The sequence below is a fragment of the Podarcis vaucheri genome (genome assembly GCF_965113315.1).
Source record: "Podarcis vaucheri genome assembly, chromosome: 9".
Classification (NCBI taxonomy): Eukaryota; Metazoa; Chordata; class Lepidosauria; order Squamata; family Lacertidae; genus Podarcis; species Podarcis vaucheri.
The window spans coordinates 36,378,586-36,399,762 of NC_138767.1; the positions used below are offsets into that span (position 1 = coordinate 36,378,586).

At 44.4% G+C, this 21,177-nt stretch overlaps 2 protein-coding genes and 2 long non-coding RNA genes across 6 annotated transcripts in view; 2 read left to right on the forward strand and 2 right to left on the reverse strand.

Annotated features, from left to right (window-relative positions):
• LOC309540704 overlaps window positions 1–9,233 on the forward strand; it is a 49,011-nt gene extending 39,778 nt beyond the window's left edge. For both annotated transcript variants that reach the window (XR_014223401.1, XR_014223402.1), the window contains exons 2-5: window positions 1,493–1,621; window positions 2,439–2,520; window positions 6,307–6,357; window positions 9,097–9,233. This is a non-coding gene — a long non-coding RNA (uncharacterized lncRNA). The remainder of the gene's footprint in view (window positions 1–1,492; window positions 1,622–2,438; window positions 2,521–6,306; window positions 6,358–9,096) is intronic.
• Window positions 1–18,062, reverse strand: part of SETD7 (SET domain containing 7, histone lysine methyltransferase) — an 84,716-nt gene extending 66,654 nt beyond the window's left edge. Inside the window, exon 1 of the mRNA XM_082237747.1 lies at window positions 18,052–18,062. The gene's annotated coding sequence lies outside the window, so the exon portion shown is untranslated. The remainder of the gene's footprint in view (window positions 1–18,051) is intronic.
• Window positions 1–21,177, forward strand: part of LOC309540724 — a 333,626-nt gene that overhangs the window by 191,000 nt on the left and 121,449 nt on the right. The window lies entirely within an intron of this gene.
• The window catches only part of MAML3 (mastermind like transcriptional coactivator 3), a 275,966-nt gene continuing 262,587 nt past the window's right edge, over window positions 7,799–21,177 (reverse strand). For both annotated transcript variants that reach the window (XM_082237554.1, XM_082237555.1), the window contains exons 3-5: window positions 17,640–17,876; window positions 13,214–13,322; window positions 7,799–10,499 (exon numbers count right to left, since the gene is read on the reverse strand). In XM_082237554.1, the coding sequence (XP_082093680.1) occupies window positions 9,508–10,499; window positions 13,214–13,322; window positions 17,640–17,876 (1,338 nt within the window). In that variant the 3' untranslated portion in view covers window positions 7,799–9,507. The remainder of the gene's footprint in view (window positions 10,500–13,213; window positions 13,323–17,639; window positions 17,877–21,177) is intronic.

Genomic DNA, 21,177 nt, shown 5'->3' on the forward strand with positions numbered 1-21,177 from the left:
TCCTCAAACTTTCTGTACTATAACAAACTTGTCAGAACAGTATTCGAAGCCTTCATCGCTGGTTCCAATGACTTTATTGTGGCACATTCAGTTGGAGGATCATAGGCTTTTAAATGAGTTTGAGACTCCTCATGGCCCATGATCTGCTTATTCGGCTGCTCCCACAAGACACATAGCTACAAAGCACCTATAATATCCTTCCCCACTCAGCATATGTGCTGGGAATGAGCAGTTGGGCAATGTGACCTCTGGAACACCTAGCAATAGACACTATAGTAGGACAGTGAAGCAAGACAAGCTGCTAGCCTACCAGAACCATCTGCGTGCATTACAAGAAGGGATTAAACCAAGCAGAAAATGCTGGGAGAAGAAACGAATCACAGCAGTAGGTAGATTTTCAGCAAGTGAGCTCTGCTAAGGAAATGGGCTTTTAAAAAATACATTCTGAACAAAAGCCCCAGGGGAGCTGGAGGGGCCAGTGAATGACCATGTAACATCTCTTCCCCACCCCCCAGAGGCCATGACCATTGATGGCTGTCATCAGGTAGAAACTGTTGGTTTGCAGCAGTGAGCAGGCATTTAATATGTCCCCTGATTTCTGGTGTTTCCCCTCCTAAAATTGTCCTTTTACAAGGGTGTAGAGTCATTGCCCCATCTGTTTTCTTCTGTTGCATGTTAACACCTTACCATGTGGCGACAGCTGCCATGTGGAGCAATGAGAAGTGGCATTTGCATCGGAGCTGTAATATTTCCACCAGCCCAAAGAATCATTATTAGCCCATTCATTCAGTTCAGACTTGTCAGGCAGTAAAGGCGGGACTGTACATTTTAGGGTGCTGCCACATGGAACTGAGGAGATGCTGTGATAGCTCAATTGAATAATAGTAGCTTGCCTATAGAAGGCTGCTGGGATCCTAAAGAGCTGCTCTCAGATTAATGGCAGTGGGTAAATGGACCAATGCCTGATTCTATATAGGGCAACTTCCTGCAGCCAGGAGCGAATTCCTTTTGCCTATTGGTTCATAGCTGTCATCAAACCTTTCCTCATGTGAAGGCCTGTTGAGGAGGAAAGTCTCCACCTGCTTGTTTGTAACTAATTATCAGTATCCAGAACTGGTACACCAAACTTTGGTACCTTTCAAGTCCACTGTTTTTCTCAGTGCAGAACTTTAATTTTCTTTTAGCACAGAGGGCATGTGAATCTGGTCATCCCCTGGCCTTCACTTTATTTATAGCTCCCTTTGCCTTACTCACAGGAAGGCTAAGAATGAAGTACATGACCAGGCCACCAACTGTCTGTGGGTCTCCAGAACATCCACTAAGGTCATTAAAATGCAAAACATAACTCGGGCTGCTTCTCTGTAACTTCCATGCTTGCAACTAAAAGCTATTATTATAGCCAGAAATTGTTCAGTCACTTTTTACAGGGCATCTGCACGATGTCATGAGTAATACATCTTTACCCCTTCTCCCATTTATGCTTGTTTTTCAGAGCTCAGGTTTTAAAACAAAACACAGTGGAACAACTGCGCAGTCTTTCCATGTGTGAATGACCCATCACAAAGCTGTGAGCCTGACCATAGGCAGAAGCCATCTTCTGGAGGTGCTCTCACTTTCAAAGGTGAGTCTGATGCAAATGGTGAGAGGGCATTTTTGGTTGTGGCCCCCGGTCTATAGAACACCCTCCCCAGAAAAGTACAGCTGGTGCTCATGGCTGTGTATTTGAAGAGCCAGGCAAAAAGACTTTATTTGCTCAGTCCTATCCAATATCTCTTGAATTAGTTTTTAATGTTCTGTTGTGTTCTGCTGTTTTAATCATATTTACTGAATGGTTGCAGTGGTTTTAGTGTTTTCTTTTGGTTGCCTTCATTATTGTGAACAGCCCTGGTAAAAGTGAAGGAAGGGCAGATTATAAATTTCTGAAAGAATAAATATGTGCCCAGCTTGCTTTCCTTAATACTGCTCCTGTAGACAAAACTAATCAGCATTTTACCTTGTCTTCCAAATGGCTTTGTGCATAGCTGGGTTTTTTCAACCAAAGTAGTCATAACATTTTTTAAAAAAATCTTCTTTTAAATAGCTGTCCCTGTATTTTTTATTTAAATAGGCCCATGGAGAACAATTTTAATTTTGTTCAGTATATATTCCCTGGCTACTTTCTGTTATACGTTTTAACCTGAACTGTTTTAAAGATTGTTTTTGGATTGCTGCAAAGATAAGTTCTTATTCTTTGTTGCTGTAAGTTGTCTCCTGGATCTATCAGCAGCAAAAGTGGGTGAAAATAATTGAATGAAAATAATGAATTGATCTGTTTAAGGTAAATGACAAAGAACACACACAACTAAGTTTAAATAAATAGATTGCGGATGACTTCCTTTTTTTCTTTTTCTTTTAATGGCTTTACTTATTCTTTCCCCTCATCTAAACTCTTTTCTCAGAAATAGCTGCAAATCTGGGTCTCCTGTATATGTTTTGATGTCATAAATACCTCCCTGAATGTCCAGAATCCATGAAGGAAAGGTAAAGAATAACACAAGTTCATATTGAAGACTCCAGACTAATGTTTGAAAGATTAGCAGTGAATGGGCTGATCCAGTGCATTTTTTCTGGGGAACACAGGGGTATGCATACCCCTAAACATTTTGTGAATCTAAGTTTGACTTCATTGAGGGGCAGTATTTCAATATGAGTAGGAAAATGAGAGTATCCGTACCTAAACATTCTTTTAGAAAAAAAGCACTGGGCTGATCATGAAAAGTGTTGAGATCAAGAGATGTGAAGGGATATTATAATGCCTTTTGGAGACAATTAACTTTTTCAATAGGAAGCCTAAAGAGAGAGAGAGAGAAATGAACTAAGGTAGATAGCCGTGTCGGTCTGACTCAGTCAAAATAAGTTAAAAATTTAAAATTGTCCAGTAGCACCGTAGAGACCAACTAAGTTTGTTCTGGGTATAAGCTTTCGTGTGCATGCACACTTCTTCAGATACACTGAAACAGAAGTCACCAGACCCTTATATATAGTGGGAGGGTGGGGTGGAGTTTTTCTCAGAAGGGTAGTAGGAGATGGGCGATTGACTCAATTTCGTATGGTAAACCTGTTGAAGACTGTAAATGACTGCAGTTAGTCCTACAGGAAAAATCAAGGGATAGTATGCAGATGACCAAAATGGCAACAGCTGTTCAGCAGTAGAACAGACTGGCTTGGCAGGTGGGTGGTAGACAGCCATCTACCAGTCAGGGATGATATAGCTGCATTGTGCATTGTACAGGGGGGTTGGACTATATACCGGTAACATGTAAGATCCCTCACAATTCACGGTTTCAGTATTATTGCCACTGAATCTTTCTCTCTAGTGCAGGCATAGGCCCTCCAGATGTTTTGGGACTACAACTCCCATCATCCCTAGCTAACAGGACCAGTGGCCAGGGATGATGGTAGCTGTAGTCCCAAAACATCTGGAGCAGTGGTTCTCAACCTGTGGGTCCCCAGCTGTTGTTGGACTACAACTCCCATCATCACTGAGCTCTGGCCTTGCTAGCTAGGGGTGATGGGAGTTGTAGTTCAACAACATCTGGGGACCCACAGGTTGAGGAAGGCTGATCTGGAGGACTGAGTTTGCCTATGCCTGCTCTAGTGTGTGGTACTCAGTTGGGTGAGGCCTCCTGCCTCTCCTGGTGGTCTCCTAGGCTGAGTGCCAAACTATTTGGTTAAAGCTCTAGAATTGGTGTTTGCTAGAAGGCAGAACTGGCAATGTAAAGTTAGACTGGTATTTCGGTGGACTCATTACAAAATAGCTTTTTACATCAGTGATGTGCAACCTGTACTCCAGAGAACTCTGAAGTTCCTCAGGATCTGATCAGGAGTCCCTCAGCTAGATATTAATTAATGGTAGGCAATCTCTCTCTGAAAGTCAGCTTGCCAACATATGCAAGAAGGGAAATCTAACACTATCAGATGAAAGGAAAGCTATTTATGAAACACAATTCTCAAGTGACTTTTTTCTGTAGCTGCCATATTTATTTTGCCTGCTTGTGGGACATGCAATCCTTTTCTCCTCCTTTCTTGACTAACTTTTAGGTCAATTTTTTTTTATTTGAATTGGATCATTTTTATCTTCTTGATAGGTGCTGCTTGGATTGCAAATTGTTGGTTAGTCGAAACAAACTTTGTAAACTGATCTAAAGATTATTTCTATGTGTAAATAAATTATATGTGTCTCTTGGGCATCAGATGAATAAGCTATGTGGATCAAATTACAAGCAGGCAAATTTCTTCACTAGCTTTCCCTTGCAATGCAAAATGTACAACATTCCTGAGGTTTTTTGTTTGTTTGTTTTTTTAAAAAAACTTTCATCCATGCAGCAAGAGGCTATTTGAAATGCATATATGTTTTAAAATAGCATAAATACATTTCACTGGCTTCTGAAATGTATATGGTACAAAATAATAATAAATTAAATAAATAAATAATCCAGAAACCAAGGAGACAAAATATAGAATATTTTGATTACTTTATGCTACATGTACAAGGCATTTGCTTTGACTAATATCTTCCAATTTGGCTAATATTTCTGGATTAGTGATCGTTCTTTTGAATGTTCAGTGGTGTTTAAAGCACTGGATCCCTGGGTTATTTGAAATCTCAGGAAGAAAATTTAGGGAGTAAGGCAGTGACCATACTTTTCTTGACAGTGAGTCATAGAATTGTAGTGTTGGAAGGGACCTCCAAGGGCCATCTAGTCCAACCCCCTCCAGTGCAGGAATCACAGATAAAGAATCACACACACACAGCCAGCCATACATCAACTTCTTGGTTATTGTGTGGAAAATTTCATAAATGTACCTCTTCAAAAGTTTCTCCAAATGTCAATTAGTTTATAATTAGCTGAAAATGTCAAAATGCTTTATGTAATAATGGGCAATTCTCATTGCTTTGAACTGAGCAGACACTAGAAATTCCACTCAAGCTTTTTGGGCTACATTTATGAAACTCCCCCATTTAAATGTCATTTTCCTTCAACGTTAAGCTGATTATCAGCTGGTAAAACAGCAACAGCCATGTAGTTGCTCGGAATGAGAGAACTAATATCTTTGTTAGAAAAAAAATGGGAAGGAGAACAAAAGCAGGCCTGTGCAGTTAATCACATGTCAATAAATGTTCAATACAAAAATCAAGGCCTGATTCTGTGAACTATTGAGCAGTCTGAACTCCCATTGAACCTGCAGACTGTAAAATTCCATCAAGCTAGATGAATAAAATGAAGCTATCTATACCACACACCGTTGGCTAATTTTGCTGTTGCACTGCTGACTGCTTTAAGATTTGTGGTTTTTAAATATATATATATAGCAAGTTCTGCAAATATTTTTATGTCTCAGTCAGATCAGCCTTTCCTAGAGATTTTTGTGTGAAATAAAACTCTGTAAGGAAGAAGCAGAAATAGTGATGACACAGTACTTCTGCACTTTCGAGTAAAAGTATGGAGCACGTCAGCTATAGTTGGACTACGAATCCCATAATCCCTTACCATTAGCCATGCTGTCTGGGGCTCATGGGAATTGTAGTGCAACAGCAGCTAGAGGGCACCATGCTGGCTATCTGTGATGGAAGACTTGATTTATTATAGGAAGACACTTGTTATGAACTCCTTACGTTATAAAGTAACTGTCACTGCTGTGAATATTTGAGCAAGCTTACTTATGCGGGTAGTGCTGTGGGTTAAACCACAGAGCCTAGGACTTGCCGATCAGAAGGTTGGCGGTTCAAATCCCTGTGACGGGGTGAGCTCCTGTTGCTCGGTCCCTGCTCCTGCCAACCTAGCAGTTCGAAAGCACGTCAAAGTGCAAGTAGATAAATAGGTACCGCTCCGGCAGGAAGGTAAACGGCATTTCCGTGTGCTGCTTTGGTTCGCCAGAAGCGGCTTAGTCATGCTGGCCACATGACCCGGAAGCTGTACGCCGGCTCCCTCAGCCAATAAAGTGAGATGAGCGCCGCAATCCCAGAGTCAGCCACGACTGGACCTAATGGTCAGGGGTCCCTTTACCTTTATAAACAAGCAATTACCTGTGTGTGTTTTGAGAGGGTACAGGCTCAGTGGAGGATAGTACCATGGGCCTCTTTAAGTTTGAATTGGGTCTTACAGAGTGTGTGTTTTGCAAGCAAAAGATCCTAGCTTCATTCCCTGGTTTCACCAGGCAGGAAAGACTCATGCAACTGTCGGTATAAACAACAGCAGGCTAGATGGACAGATGATCTGCATTGGTATAAAGCCGTTTCTTGTTTATTCTATGTTTTTTCTACAGGAGCAATGTCACCACCTTTTTGCGTCCCTCAAACAGAGTCAACCAAATCAGGTAAGAGAGAAACTCCTAAAAATTAAACTGATTCAGATAACAATCTTTAATTATTATTTTCTTTAAAATTGGTATGTTATTAGTTCCTTTCTACATTTTTTCCAGAGCTCTGTACAGTTCTTAAAAGGAAATAAGCAATGTTCAATGTACAAAGTAAAAAACAGTAAACTAGAAAAATCTGGATAAAATGGAGCAAGTTGCTGGCAAGGATACAGTACAAATTAGTAATTAGACATCTGAAGTGCAATACCACTGCAGTGAGGATGAGTTAAAGAATGAAATAAAAATACTCTATTTTAAACAAACATTATATATATATTTATATTTATATAATATTTATTTATATGTATATATTTTACAGATTAGACCCAGTGATATCTGCAGGATTGTAAAAACATATTTACAAATAATTCTTTTTTTTAACATTTCATATACATCAGCACCATAGTAAAAAACCAAAACAAAACCCAAGATATTAAAGTTTGACTTTTTATTACTTGGTCCCAGTTCAAAATATTTGGAGGAAGCTTTTCAAAGATAATGGATTTTGAGGCCTCATCAAACACTAGTTCCTGTACTTTTCTGATAAAGATGAATGTTAAATTTTATTACCCATTAGATTTTGTGCGGTTCAAAACTCCAACTTCTTAGTCTTCTTGTTGTCACCCTTTCCAGCAAAGAGTGACACTGCCCCAGAGGAGTAATGAAGACAGATACTTGGTTCCTATCTTATGCTTTTGCATGCCTATTCAGGTTTAAAAGGAGGTGGTTGTATCTCTCACCTCTTCAGCTGATTTCTGTAACTCAGAGAACCTTTTTCTTGGTCTTCCAGTCCTCAGCACTAGCTGATATAATGATACCTAATTATGCTCAGAGTATTTGTGGACTAAAATCTTCTTGGGATCCTCAGGCCACAATTCTCCACTGGTGCTAAGATGAGTGCTGACTTGGCACATTGTGCACTGAGAACATGGCAAACCCCTTCTCTGTTAGCAAGCTGCTGCTTTGCCACATGCCAAGTCCACTGATGTGCAAGCTCATTGGTCAACCTTCATGTCAGCACAAGCAGGAAGTTGCATGAAGTGGTTCTTTTAGCTTACGACATCCAACTTTCAAAGGTGTCAACAATATGTCTCCCACTAATTCCAGTGAGTTAGATGATGAGACAGTATGTGGGAGTTTCAAAATCATGTCACAAACCAGATAAAATGAATGAGGGCCTAAGTGCACCTTATATTTAAATATGTGTAATTGAATCGTGATTCTCCCCCTTCCCCATTTTCCAGGAAAGTTAGCTTCTGGAGGTGGTGGTTTTAAGTGAAGTGTGGGTTGTGATTGAACCCTTCTCTGCTTGCTTCTTCTCCACTTTAAAACCATCCCTCCGAGCTGCTTCTGTCCTACGGAGTTCCAAATGTGCGTTTGCTCTTGCTCTCGCTTTATTACTTATACCCTGCCCATCTAGCCGGGCCTCCCCAGCCACTCTGGGCAGCTCCCAACAGAATATTAAAAACATGGTAACACATTGAAAACTTCCCTAAACAGGGCTGCCTTCAGGTGTCTTCTAAAAGTCAGATAGTTGTTTATTTCCTTGACATCTGATGGGAGGCCATTCCACAGGGTGGGCATCACTACCAAAACTGGAGTGTGCTAAAGAACATGGGGGAAACGGTGGCTGGGGAAAGGGTCAAGTATTCCATCTCTCTGCTGTTTCTCCAGTAAAAAAAATGCTGCCTCTGAATTTGGATTTCTCAGGGGTAGGGGAAATACGAAATGCACTACTGGAATTTGGTTACACATTTGCATGTAATGTATAATCAGGCCCGAAAAAGTGACATGTGTTTAATTCCAAAACACTGGCAAATGGTATCATGTTCAAAAATGACTCCACTTTTTTGCAGGTCAGTTCCAGCCACACAAAACTGTGGCTTAGACAGTTCCATTTGAAGATTGACCTTTGGAATGTCATAACTTTATGTAGAACTACTTCCAGCAATTACCTGAATGGAAGACCCTTCCTTTCTTATTCTGTTTGTCACCAACTAGTTTAGGCATCATAAAGAGCTTGGTGTTATCATGTTCATAGTAGGAAGGTTGACAAAGAGGACCAGCCATTAGAGAATGTTAAGCATACATTTGCTTCCAACCTGTCAAAAGACATGTTGACACTGCTCCTAAATAATTTCTATGTAAGACCACCAAGAGAATTACTAGCCCCTCTCACTTAACTCCCAAAGGCATCTGCCTGTGCAACCCAACCCCTCACAGGTAACACCTATTCATCTTGAATTTTCAGGAAAAGAACAAGCTGGACACCACTGTTTGCAAGTTCTTAATACATATAACCTCTCCCTTTTTAATGCCTGCTTTCTTTTGCATCTGTGTCTTTGGTAGCTGCTATCTCAGTGAGCAATATAAGTACTGCAGCCTTAGTGTGTCCTAGAGCTCTGTATTTTCCCTCATCCTTAAAAAGTGACTCAAGAGTCACTTGGTTATAGAGGAAACAGGAAATACAGGAATGGCAAACTGTGTAGATGGGGACTTTCTCTGCACCCAAAGGAGACTTGATAGCACATTGAATGGACCCTTTCATCTGCGGGCATGTCTAGTCATAACCATAACCAAGCAGCCTCTGTTTGACTCCTGATCAAATCAGACACATAACTACATTGAGATACTTGTCATTTGCTTAAACCCAGAGTTTAGCACCTGTACTGATCCCGACCTCTCTTTCTCTTTCAGGTGCCCCTTCCTTTGTCTTGGCGCCTGTCTCTGCAATGTCCTGACACTACAGCAGTTCCAGTAGAACCGTGGTGGAAAGTTTATTGTTATGGGGCAGCCAGTGCTTGCCATGTGGAGACTACCAATCTTCTTCCATAGCCCATGGGCAGCAAGTAGCAATTTTTGGAGCCCCCTACCTCTCTCTTTGTCTTATTCCCACCTGCAGCAGGTGGACTATGGGGTGGAGACTGCTGTGAGGACACCAGCAAGGCCTTCTGTTCAATGCTTTACATCCATGCCTTCCACAATCAGCCACAGATCAGCTTGCTTTCCACAGCTTTAAAAACAAAACAAAGAAACAAGGATGGACAACATCCTGCTTTCCTTTTTTCTGACCCCACAAAGGTTTGTAACTATACATATCCCCATGTGCTACGGATTTCCAAACAGCTCATCAAGTTCTTGCATCCACTCATCTCCTGGCCCACCTTTAATGATGGAATCTACGAGGTCTGTGCTGTCTGCTATACTTGGAAAGGAACCGCCAGCTCCTTCGTTGCTGTAACTATAAGATATGTCCTGAGTGGGATTCCTCTCATAGATCTGACCTTGGCTGCTCTGAGCAAAGCTACCCCCTGGTATCTGTTGTGCAGGGGACTGGTTAAAACCAGCCATGGTGGGAACTGCTTGGCTTATTGTAGGCATAACCATTGGTCTAGCTTGGTTGTTGGTTCCTTGTTGTCCAGGGAGTGGTTGCAACATTTGCCTTCCCATCGCTGGATTCAGGGTCCGTACTGTTCCACTTGTGTCCATGACAGACTGACTAATGCCTTGTGGGAAGTGTTGCTTAGGCAACCTTGGTTGAGCAGATTGCATCGGGTAAGCTGCACCATTATTGAAAGGTCCAATTTCGCCGCTAGTCCTTCCAGGGATACCTTGCAAGCCTCGTGCCTGCCAGTTCTGTGCTCCTTGCGGAACAGGCCCCATCATGTTTTGAAGTCTGGGAGCTTGTGGTCTGGGTAGAACCTGGCCCACAGGTCCTTTCATCTGCTGGTGTTGTTGAGATATGGCAGAGTTCACCAACATGTTTGGACCAAAGCTACTGACCATGCCAACCCCTTGTGTCGAGGTGGGCTGCCTCGGCCCCTGACTTGGGTTGTGTGCCAGGCTCATGCTACTTTGGTTTGGGTGCTGCAACATTTGGCTCATTCCTGTGTTCATATTGTACATTCCTGGCTGGCCGGCTGCTGGGCTGCTGTAGGGAGCCATCCCCATCTCGGATTGGCCAGCTGCGGCAGACATTGCACCAGTGTTTTGTGAGGCTCCCATGGTCATCATGCTGGTGTTCTGGGACATCATTCGGGAAGTCCTCATGCTCTGAAGAGCTGCCTGGTTTCTCACTGCCGCTATATCCTGCGGGGAACCTGAAGCAGAAGAAGGAAAAATATCAAAAAGTGAGCTTTGGCAATAATATTTTATTGGACGTGTGGGCGCAAAGCGATCTTGGACCCTAGGAGGTAGCTCCTATGCTAGGCACTGGGGAACAAAACAGGAGATGGCTATTGTGCTCATATGCTTCCTGTGAGCTTCCCATAAGCCTTTGGTTGACCGCTGTGGAAATCAGGATGCTGGACTAGGAAGGCCTTATGGTCTGATCCAGGAAGGCTCTTCTTGAGTTGCCTTGCAAAGCTAGTATTATCTGCAGATATGAGTCTGATTGCAGTTAGCACCCAACCTGGCAGTGAAACTTCAATCCTGTACACAGTTACCAAGGAGTAATTCCCACTGAAGCCAATGGGAAGCACCGTATTTTTCGCCCTATAAGACGCACCGGCCCATAGGATGCACCTAGTTTTCAGGGGGGAAAACAAGGAAAAAAATATGATTCCCCCCCCCCCCGCAGCTCCAAGACCTTCTCCCTGCTTTTGCGGGAGGTGGCGGAATTCCCCCACCTCCCGCAAAAGCCCACAGGAGCCCCACTTGACTCCTGCGGGCTTTTCGACCAGGAGGGAGAAGGGACTGAAAGGGCCAGTCAGTCCCTTCTCCCTCCTTGGGGAAAAGCCCCCAAGAGCGGCGCGCTCTTTAAAGGGTGCACGGCTCCTGCAGGCTTTTCTAGGAGGTGGGGGAATCCCCCCCCCGTAGAAAAGCCAGCAGAAGCCGGGGAGCCCCTTTAAAGAGCGCGCGGCTTTTGCCTGCTTTTGCGGGAGGTGGGGGAATTCCCCCATCTCCCGCAAAAGCCCAAAGGAGGGTTGGAGAGTAGCGGCAAGGCGTCGCGCGCCTTCCTGCTGCCCCCCATCCTCTGGGGCTGGCGATGGGGGAAACGCTGCTTTCCCCCACCGCCAGCCTCAAACAACAGACTCTCCTGGCTTCAGCGGAAGCAACGCGAAGCCTCCGGAGCGCAGGCTTTGGAGGCTTCGTGTTGCTATCGCTGAAGCCAAGGAGTCTGCATTCGCCCCATAAGACGCACCCACATTTCCCCTTCATTTTTGGAGGGGAAAAAGTGCGTCTTATAGGGCGAAAAATACGGTACGTCTGAGTAGACATGTAAAGGACTGTGCTGTGTGTCAGTGAGGTCCATAATAATGCAAGCATTAGTTAGGAATCTATTTAGCCATTTAGAATAGAAAACAAACAAACAAACAAACAATAGCCTGACCATTAGTTATCTGAGGCACTCTTTCAAATATTTCCATTATCTTTCAAAACTAAAGCCATGAAAATAGAAATGTCAGGCGCAGAGAGGCTAATCAATTTTTTTATAGCTTAGGAGGCATAAGTGAATGGATTTTCTATAGTGTTGTTACTGATTATGTCTATGGAAAGAAGAAAAATTTAGAACAGAGACGGTGTATTAACAAATCAATACTGTAAGCACGTTTTGCTCCACCTTTGGACCAATGACGGGAAGCCAGAAAATCCTTTGCCTGTTAAATTCTACACCCTGGCAGATACACCCAACTAGGTGTCTTCCTGTTGAGGAGGGATGTAGAGGGAGGAGTGGATGGAAAGGATTATTGATTTCTGGAAAGCAAATATGCTCCGGTGTTTATCATCTTTATTTAAAAATAATTAGAGGAATTTTGATTATGCCAAGAGTTCATTGTGGCACCAGCTCAATACAATGCTGAGTACACACTGCTGACAAGAGCAGAGCTCTCACCTCAGTGAAGAGATACATGAAACCACTGTGAAAGAATAATATTTCTGTGAAGCATTACCTGACTATTAAAAAAACCCAGGAACCAACTATATCTCAGTGTCTTCCTTTTTTTCATTGACAATATGAAGCACATCCCCCAGCTTAATATAATACAAAATAACAAATCACCATTTTAACCACCAGAGAGTGTTTTGTTTTATAGACCATGTATTTAGATTTCTCTCTTAAGGCTACACCAAGAAAAAAAAGTAAATAAAATGTACCAATGAAACTCACAAATTATGAAAAAAGTCCTCCTCTCCATCTCCCCCCCCCAACACAATATTTATGTGTTTTGAGCAGACAGGGCTCTTCACTGGACAACATTCTAAGATTAAATTTAAAAGATGAAAACAATGTGGATACAACTGTTTGTAGCTCCTTAGTATTATCTTTATCAATAGAATTTTGTGTACACAGGATGAAAACCCCATGGAAATGAATGGGATGCTCAACACATGGAGGTTTGAGAGGGGAAGCACAGGGCCAGCAAGCATAAGGCCACAGGAAAAGCCAACTGGATCAGGCCAATGACCCATGTAGTCCAGCACAGCGCCCAACCAGATGCCTGTGGAAACCCACAAGCAGACTCAAAGCACCAGAGCACTCTCCTTGCCTGTGGCTTCCAGCAATACTTACTGTATTCAGAAGCATTACTGCCTACAACCATGGGGCAGAACATAGCCATTGTCGCTAGCAGCCATTAATAGCTTCCTCCTCCATGAATTTGCCAAAATGATCAGGACAGACTCTGACAAATAAAGGATGTGCTGCCCTTACGTAGAGTTTTGGTCTCTGACAATCTCCTCTTGGGTTGCCTGCTCTTGCCTGCCACGTTAATAACTCTGCGTCAGTTAGCAGTACAGTAAATAGAATGCTCATATCTAGCTATGCGTTAGCAGGCAGTTTGTGCTCCCCGATTTCCTGCTGGGCTCTCACCTTGGAACTGATTGACCTGCTGCACAGGGTAGGGGTTCCTCTGCTGTTGCTGGAGGTGCTGCCGAGGCAGATGCGACTGCTGCTGTTGCTGTTGCTGCTGCTGCAAATGCTAGAGAGAGGAGCAAGAAGAAGAAAAAGAGGTTGGTGAGCCTGCTGCCCAGCTGATTGTTGCGACTGCAGTCGGCAAGGCAAGCAGCGGAACTGGCGCTTTTCCAGCAAGGTGTTCTTGAACGACAAGTGCTGCGTCGAAGTGGCAGGCAAAGTGAGCAGCGGCCCCGTGCAGATCAAGAGCCCTCCGCACACAGCGTTGCTCAGACTCCAGGCATCGACTGCCTCTCCACAGCAGCTCTCTGCTCTTCACTTGCTGAGAACTTTTCATACTTCTGCAAGACTCGGGAAAGGAGAGGAGAGGAGAGGAGGGAACGCTCCTAGCTGAGAATTGTGAACCAAACTCTGGGACCATCTAGCATACCTGGATCTAAGTTAGTTAAGCCTGCAGGGCTGGTTCTTATGAGCTGGGGCTGCCCAGTTGCTGCTGCCCTGGAAGTTCCAACAACGGAGGAACAGAAGAGCCATGTAGGGGAGGGATCTGGGATGGTGTGGGGAGAAGAATGCAACCATCAAAACAACCATGAGTATGGTTTACGCTTTCTCCTTTGGCTTCTTTTCATGGAGGTTCAGTAAATTAGGAATGAGAGGACCAGGTGAGGTAAATCACACAGTCCATTCATCCTCTAGTCCTGGGGTAGGGAACCTCTGACCCTCCAGAGGATGCTGGTCTGCAACCCCCATCAGCCCTGACCACTGGTGAACAGTGGCATAGCGTGGGTTGTCAGCACCCGGGGCAAGGCAAGTAATTTGCGCCCCCTAACCCGTGGATTTGCGCCCTCTAACCCTAACCCCCAGATGTTGCGCCCGGTGCGCCTGGCCCCCCCTGCACCCCCCACGCTACGCCACTGCTGGTGAAGCTGGCAGAAGCTCATGGGAGCTGGACTGCAACAACTTCCAGAAGAACACAGGTTCCCCACCCAGATGGGATATGTGGCTCTGTCCATTTCACCTCACCCTGTTCTTCCATTCCTAGCTTACTGAACCATCATGAGAAGAAGCCGTGGGGGAAAGCGGAAGCTATACCAATGCCATTACAACATCTCCTCCTCTGTGAATATGTTCCATTAGACTTCTCTCGATAAGATGGGCAGGTTCAAGCACTATCACATCCTTATTTAATGAATAAGAATGATTACATGGTGGGGCAAGGGAGATAGGAAGGATGCTGCCCTGAGTGCTGGAAAGAAGACCTGCTCTCTGCTGCAAGGCCCATTTCCACCTGGCCTAGGGATTGGGGCCCAGACTCCCCTTTAACAGCTAGAAGAGGCTCCTGGGACATTGCTGGATCAACTCTTGGGTGGGGGCAACTGACTAAAATGTTTTAAACGGTTCTAATTTTGGTGCCTCTGTTTCGTTTTTGTCAGGTTGGTGTTGGTTAAATGTTTAGTTGGTGGTTATTTAAATTTGGGTATAACTGTAAACTGTTTATTATTATTGGTGTTATTGTTATTATTGGTTTCTGTTGATTTACTGGTTTGTTTGTTGCTTGTATAGGATATTTTGTTTTTTAATGTTTGATGTTTCGTTGTGTTTTTATAAATGTTGTAAGCTGCCCAGAGTGGCTGGGGAAAACCCAGCCAGACGGGTGGGATATAAATTTTTTAAAAATATAATTTATTATTATCTTGCAAGAAACAAACATGCTGGACTCAAGACTCAATCCCTGCAGACCATTGACTAAAAGTCAGAACTACTGAAATGATCCAAATCCTGGCCCAAGCAGCAGCGAAGGCTGACAGAACTGCTGCTGCAGCCACAGCTCATATCTGCCAGGGCAAGCAAATCACTGTGCTAGTCTGGAGCTGATGCCTGATGCCATAAAGCAGTGGCATTGAAGGTGGCTCAGGTTCAAGTGAATCCTGGGCCATCCCCACAACACCTCATTTTGGGGCTTTCTCTGGGCTTCTGCCAGTGGAGATTCTACTTCTGCCTGTCCTTCAGTGGCCAAAACAGAGAGTTGAACAGCAGTGGAGCGATGCAGACATCACTCCACAGCCAGAAACCTGGGAGGAAGGACAAAAGCAGAGGGTTGGATTGCAGCCTAAGTGCCAGCAGCTTAATGTATGGATTTATTCATTCATTTCTCACTTCCTTAATAGGTTGTGCACTCTCCTGCTGTACAACATCGGCTTAGGAGTACAGATAGAAGCAGATTTTGTTGCTGTTGCTTGATTACAAAAAAATGCAGGCAGTGCAGCAGTGTGACTAGCTCTCAAATCCTTGCTGTGAGGCTGTTCTCCATCTATTACTGCGAATGAGGTATCAGGCTACTGAAAAATCATTCACAGTGCCTAAAGATGCACTTGTGGCATACTTCAGGGATTTGTGTGGAAACCAGGCCCTGATGCACACTTGATAATACGCCTGAGCTCAGCAGGTGTATAGAGTGGCTTCTTCACAAATGCTGCCTTACTTGTGCAGGGAGTTACACCAGTCACCACTGCACCCGGCATATGAAACATCACTTTGCAGTTCTGTGGGATTTTACTAACTAGCCATATGGCAATTTGATCAGTTAATTAATTAAACGTAGCGCAGAAGATCCCCCAGAACTGCAAGACCCATGCTTGATGTATTAGCATGCAGTAAACAGAAAGAGATGAAAAGCAAATGCTGTTCCACAGGCTTCTTTTTCACTAAGATGCTTTCACTTTATACAAACTTGGGAGTGGAAAAAGGATTCCGTTCCCCCAAAACACTTGTTGACTCTGGGAGGCTTTTTTCACCTTCACCTAGCCAATAGCACAGTTTGCTTAACATCTGTGATCAGGATTTGTTTTTATTTAAGTTTAGGTTCTTACATTAGGAGAGTGGCCTGGTTGCTGCTGTTTCTTAATTTCTCTGTGCATGGTGCTTAGGGTGTTCTAACAATGGGCGAATGGAGAAGCACAGGACACATTTTGGTGCTTGAAGCGGAACAGCAAGTGCCTCCCTCCGCCAAGATGCAGAATACTCAAGGCTGGCTAAGTAATTTTGGCACCCAAGGCAGAAAAATCCCCCCAAGCACCTCTCCCTGGGAGTAAAAGTGCAATAATTATAAATCAACAACTAACCATTTGTGTTCTTTTATGATATCCCAAATCAGCTGCCAGAGGCAGCTGCTTCACTCTCCCTAATGGTAGGGCTGACACATGGGAATCGGCACACCAGCATTAAAAAATGAATTGGGAGAGCACAGGAATGATATAGGCTATAGAAGGAATACTGGTGTGGTTCTTCCTTTCTCTTCGATCCAATGAGATCCTAACTTTAACTTTGTGGAGACATGTCACAGATGAAGTGACAACCATGCTGTTCCCATAAGCTAAGAATGATCTTCTGTGATTGAATCAAACACCTTATAGAAACAGCAGAAAACTATTTTCTAGGTAGCCATAAAATAAGGAAGAGGAATGGAGAATCCTTAGAGGCATACATTCCGTTTTTCTCTGCAACATGCCATTAAAGGACCAAAGCAATTGCCTTCTGTCCCAATTACACCAGTAATTAGCATTATCGTTTATATTGCACCTTAAAGTGTTTAGCAATCCTTATCTTGTTTATCCTCACAATAGCCTTGTGATGGAGATGGAGAGAAAATGGAGAGCGCAAACTAAGAATCAAATGACTCTGTCAGAGCTGCCAGAGAGAGAACGAATCAGTGGTCCACAGAGAGAAGTGAGTTCTTCTCTAGATCTGCCTCCCTAAGCCTGTTGCCCTGCAGATGTTTTGGACTAGAAGGGCTGTGGCTGATGGGAGCTGTAGTTCAAAACATCTGGATGACACCATGTAAGAAAAGGCTGGAGCTCAGAGCAATATGCAAGTCATTGCACTATTGTGGCAGTCAATCCCTTGCCTCATAATTGACACATGCATGACAAACAAAAGCCTAGATTACAGAAGCTGCAGGGTGCTTGTATGAACCTTATGGATTGCACTGCTTGGTTACAATTGTTGTTGGAAAGGGAAGTTGTGTTGCCTCCCCAGTTGCGTCTCTGTTCCAGGGCTGGGAATGGTCACTTAAGGCAGGCATAGGCAAACTTGGCCCTCCAGATGTTTTGGGACTACAATTCCCATCATCCCTGACCACTGGTCCTGTTAGCTAGGGATCATGGGAGTTGTAGCCCCAAAACATCTGGAGGGCCGAGTTTGCCTATGCCTGACTTAAGGTATGGAGTGAAAGGGTGCAGTCTATTTAGGGGCTATCTATTTAGCCCATTTTAGTGTTGGCTAAGTTCTAAAATCTTCCTGGAGCTTTTAACTGCGTATTGACAAATGTACTTTTTTCTGACTGACGATCGAATAAAAAGGTTGATGATGATGGAGGGTGCAGTACCTGTTCTGCCAAGATCTGCTGCTGTTGCCGCTGCTCTCGTAGAAACTGCTGCTTCTGCTGTTCCATCATGTGGAGCTGGGCCCTTTGCTCAATCAGCATCTGCTTCATAAGGGCAGCCTGAGGCTGTCCACCCAAGAAACTGGCATTGACCGAACTTGTGCCCACGTTACTGGGTCCTGGTGGCACCGAGGACTGCATGGGACCTGTGGACCGAGACAGTCCCACTGCGTGCTGGTCCTGGACAAGGAAACAAACAAAAGCCATGTGAGGAATCATTGGGTATGTGATTAGGCTTATCTTCATTTATTCTCAGTATTTATATCCCACCCCTCCATCACATGCAATGGAACATCAAGGTGCCTTAAAAACATCACAATTTAGAAACAAAGCAAGATTTTAAAAAAGGGGGGGGGGAGAGACAACCAGCTGATTATTTGTTTATTTTGCAAAGACACAGGTCATTACCAATCAGACGCACCAGAACGAATTAAAGTTTCCACGTAGCATCTAAAGGCCACCAGGGAGGGAACCAACTGAGTTTCTAGGGAGGAGGGCTCCCAGAGTCTGGGTAGCACTACAGAGTAGGCCTTCTCCCACAATTGCCAGCATGGAACAAGGCCTTCTTCAATGAGCTGAAGAAAAGTCCAGCAGGATCATTGGGGGAAGGTATCCCAGTCCCAAACCATTCATGGTTTTAAAGGTAATAACCTGAATTTTGAATCTGAGTCAAAAACGGGCCAGGAACCAGTCAGTGAAGCTACTAGAAGAACTGAATCGCACAACCCAGCAAATCAGCCCCAGTGGAAGCGTTTTGCACCAGCTAAAGTTTCTCAGCACAGTATGTGGGGTGCTGCAAATTGCAGAAGGAGGACTCCGCGCCTGTCTAGATGTTACACTTGCTGCAGGGACCAGCATCCCTATGGTGAGTTTTCCACCACCTGCTGTATTGTTTAGAACAAGTCGCCACATGAGTATTGTGAGTTTTTCTGCTTTTGAACTATATCAGTGGTGTTTCCTGGCAGGAGGGAGAGACTTGTGGTATGATGTCCAACCCACATAGTAAGCTGTTTTCAGTGAGGGTTTGGGAAAACAGTCAAGAGGTTGACATTTGCTACAGCAAAGGCAGGAATGGGTAAATCTGTCAATTTTTACTTTCTCTTACTTTCTCTTTTTTCTAGAGTTCAGGCCTGCACATTTCTGCATCAGTTTATTGATTGATTGATTTTAAATTCACCAGCATTTTAGTAAAAATTTATTCTCATATACACACTTCTGCAAGCCATTTCCCCAAATACAATGCATTTTTGGATGGCATTTCATGAATATCTGCATTTTCATGTACCTCCCCCCAATACACAAATTCTTTTACATATTATTTGGTTGGAGAGCAGCATCGGAGAATTCAGGCAAGTGTGAATTCTGAAAGATAGCTGCATTTCATTCCGCGTATTGTTTCAGGAAGTGCAAATTAGGGAATTTCACATTAAAAGCACCAATCAACCTTCATTTCTCCTCCATTCCTCAGTGACTGTAAATATGTATAGAGCAGTTTGCAGTTTACAGAGAAATGAAGTTCAAGGAGAGGCATGGTCCAAAAGTACAGGAGGTGGGAGAGGAGGAGGGAAGTGGATGATCAAGGAACTGTTGGGTGCAGAAGCCTAAATCCAGTTTTACTCTCTCTCTCTCTTTTGCAAGCACTGGGTGCACAGAATGCCACTTTATTGTATTCCTTCTGACCCTGTATGGTATGCAATCAGATCAAGTCTTAACAGTAACCCTGGCAGGTTATTAACTCATATCTGAGGAAGTATAAAAGGGGTAAAAGATATATGAGGAATGGTACAGAGAGCTGGGGACAAAAACCAGGACCCCTCAAGCCAAGCTCAGTCATCCAAAGCAACGTGAGTTACGGATTCAGGAAAAGCAAGGAATAAAAGTAGTAATTAGGGCTTACATTTTCTTGCTGGTGAGGCAACTGAACAGGGTCAGGTGGCCCCAGTTCCTCTGTACTATGCTAACCCATGTAACCTCATTATAACTCCCAGGCAAAGTGAGGTGGATGAAAAGAGATTCAGCACCTGGAGTCCAATGCCAGGGAGTCGGGTTTGAGTGCAGGGCGCCACTGTGATACTTTTCAGGTTAAAGAGGAGGTAGTAACATCCTTTCATGGCTGCTCGTTGCCCATTAACATGCTTTTATACCCCCATGCGCCCGCATGATCAGGATGATTAAGAGGAGACCAGTTGAAAGTGGGCTATTTTTAAACTTTAATCCGAGTAGGAGTGAATGTAAGAGGAGAGCAAGGCGGTGCAAATTATACTGCAAATTAAAGGACCTGTTCTTGTGAATACCGCCCCCCCCCCTGCACACCACGTTCCTGCCTGTTTGCCTGTGATGCTGCTGGTCCCTTTGCAGGGCTTGGCCAGAGGACTTCAGAGAGGAGGCCTGGAAAGGATCTCATTAGCAGTTCCGTCAACACAGCACTGATCGCCTTTCTCTTCCCGGTGTAACCAATGGTGATTGTTATGCAGGAGAGAGGCACCAGGAACACCCCCAGGAGGTTAGAACTTAATTATGAGCAGCCCTGAAGAGGGAAATTTAGACAGATGGATGTGTATTTTTCGGGGGGGGGGGGGAGGGAACCAACCACTTTCTGTTACTTCCCATCCTCTCCGTTTTTGCCATGCAAGATCCAAGTGAAAACTTGAGAACCAACTGTTGCAGCTATTAAGGCCCTGAGCAGCCGTGAAATCTACCAAAGCTTGGAGTGGAGGTCTTACAAGCTGCACGGGATGTCAGGGTACATCTGACCTCTCCTCCTAAATCCACCCACGTCCTAACACCCCAGGCAGCCTTGGGGTGAAGGTGGCAGGTGTGTGAGAATCACTTAGCTGCAGTTCCTCCCGAACACCAGCAGGTGGCGTCCCAAGCCTGGTCCTCCATGGCTCTGTCAACCTGGGTTGGTGACTGATTGCTGCCCTGGGCTCTTGCTCTCCTCTCCCTCTCCCTCTTTCTCCCTCCTCCTTCCCCACCCTCCCCCATGCTTGCAGATGGCTTAATCATGACTACTGTTCCCTCCTCCTCCTCCTCCTCCTCCTCTCCCCATCCCCCTCAGTACTTCTGCGATAATGCTGCTAACGCAGAGCTAGGCAGTCAAGTGTTACAGCACAGAGCAGGTAGCCTGGCAACTGAGAGTATAATACCGAACAGATGGTGTTCGTACACATGATGGACATCACACACGACAGCCTGAGACAATCCAGGAATTCCCTGGTGGTTTGAGGCCCTCTTTATGGAAAGAGCGGGGGGGGGGGCACACAAAATAAAACACAAGCCTGTTGGCTGCTTTGGGGATATTTCCTACCCTCTCCCACCCAATCTGACACTGAACCACTAAACTGATTTCTTGTTACTCCTGTTTTGCTAACAGCACTAAAGGGACAGCAGTCTGGTAGTGTGCGAGGGGGACGGACGGAGGGTTAAGCTTCGCGTAGCCTGAATTAATCAGGCATTATGGTGGGCCTGAGCGAGGGCAGGG